This window comes from Meleagris gallopavo, unplaced genomic scaffold (assembly GCF_000146605.3).
Source record: "Meleagris gallopavo isolate NT-WF06-2002-E0010 breed Aviagen turkey brand Nicholas breeding stock unplaced genomic scaffold, Turkey_5.1 ChrUn_random_7180001956878, whole genome shotgun sequence".
NCBI classification, from domain to species: Eukaryota; Metazoa; Chordata; class Aves; order Galliformes; family Phasianidae; genus Meleagris; species Meleagris gallopavo.
The window spans coordinates 453-1,803 of NW_011217340.1; the positions used below are offsets into that span (position 1 = coordinate 453).

Consider the following 1,351-nt stretch of genomic DNA (forward strand, 5'->3'; position numbering starts at 1 on the left):
GAGGCAATCTGGTGTTTTCTGAAAACATGGCTCGTGTCTGTTTTTCTTTCCTCTACCTAACCTTTTCTCTCCATTTACATTTTTTCTTTTTTTTTCCTTTTTTTTTTCTCCTCCCTTCATCTCCAATGGGCTATGAGGCTCCTCAGAACCATCCTGTTCTCTTCCAAAAACGCAGGCACAAGCCTTGCATGACCTCAGTCTTGGGGTTGGATGAATCTTGCTCTGTGGAGCCTCTGCTCAGTGAGACTTCATTTTCCTCTGTAAACATTCATTAAAGATTTCTGCATCTCATTTGAGCTTTTAATTTTTCTTTCTACTTTGTATGCCTCCTGAACTGCCCAGGGAGAATGGCTTTGCTCTTGGTGGGTAGGAGATGAGAATATGTGGAGACCCTTCTCCATTGCCAGAAGAATGGGAGGTTGCGACACACTGCAGAGGCTGCTCTCTCGGGCACTGTCCCTTACAGCAGAAGATCTCTCTGCTTATGGTGGAACAAGGTACTATCGGCCTTTGCCTTGCAATGTTTCTGCCCAAAGCTAAGCCCAGACCTTATTTAAAGGGAGAACGCAACCTCTGCTCAGCTAATGGAAAAATATACAGTTGTGTGGGAGGCCATAGGTATAAGCCACCTTGCTGGCTTTTAGGAACAGAGCTCCTCCTGTTCTCAACAGTGTGGCACTGGGGAAGCAGGTGAGGATAGAAGACATAGTAGAATTATGAGGAAGTGTCTGTGGTGTACAACAGAGCTTGTATCGTCACTTATGCCATTTTTGTCACCTCAGGCACAGATGTGTCTGATTGACATTGGCCGCAGTAAATCACGGCTGCGGATGCAGTGCTCATTTCTGTTGAGAACTCAGGGAGGTGAACCCTGGTCAGGATGGAGTTTGGCGGCCATGCAGGCAGCGCCCCCTGCGGGCCCGGACGGCACTGTGCCCCCGCCCCGCCCTAAGCGGTTCGTGCCCGGCCGCAGCCCCGGCTCCTCTCCCTGTGCTACCAACGCGCAGAAATACACCCCCGCGTCGCCGAGCCGGGGCCGGGCGAGACACAGGGCGCTGGAGCGGCGGTCTGCCGACACCCACAGCCTCCCCTCCGGGTCCGACACCTCCTTGGAGCCTTTAACGGCACTCGCGATGAATGTGGGTCCTTGGCCCGGGAGCTGACGGTACCAGTGGATGTTGTCGTTGGACTGGATGTTGGGGAGTGAGCAGGTGATGTTGATTTCGGTGCCCTCGGTGATCTCCGCCGACGGCTCCTGCTGCACCTGGGCTCTGCTCACAGCCACTGCCGTGAGGAGAACAAGAAGGAAACTTAGAAAATCCATTTTCTCCCACAGAAATTTCGTGCACAG

The 1,351-nt window shown here is 52.6% G+C and overlaps 1 gene segment (V, D, J or C); it reads right to left on the reverse strand.

Moving 5' to 3' along the window:
* Positions 1–741: 741 nt before the first annotated feature.
* On the reverse strand, positions 742–1,348 carry LOC104917172 (the record flags this gene model as incomplete). The annotated part of the segment is given in 1 exon segment: positions 742–1,348. A coding segment is annotated over 1 exon segment (492 nt), but the record flags the coding sequence as incomplete, so codon positions are not given.
* Between the last annotated feature and the right edge of the window lie 3 nt (positions 1,349–1,351).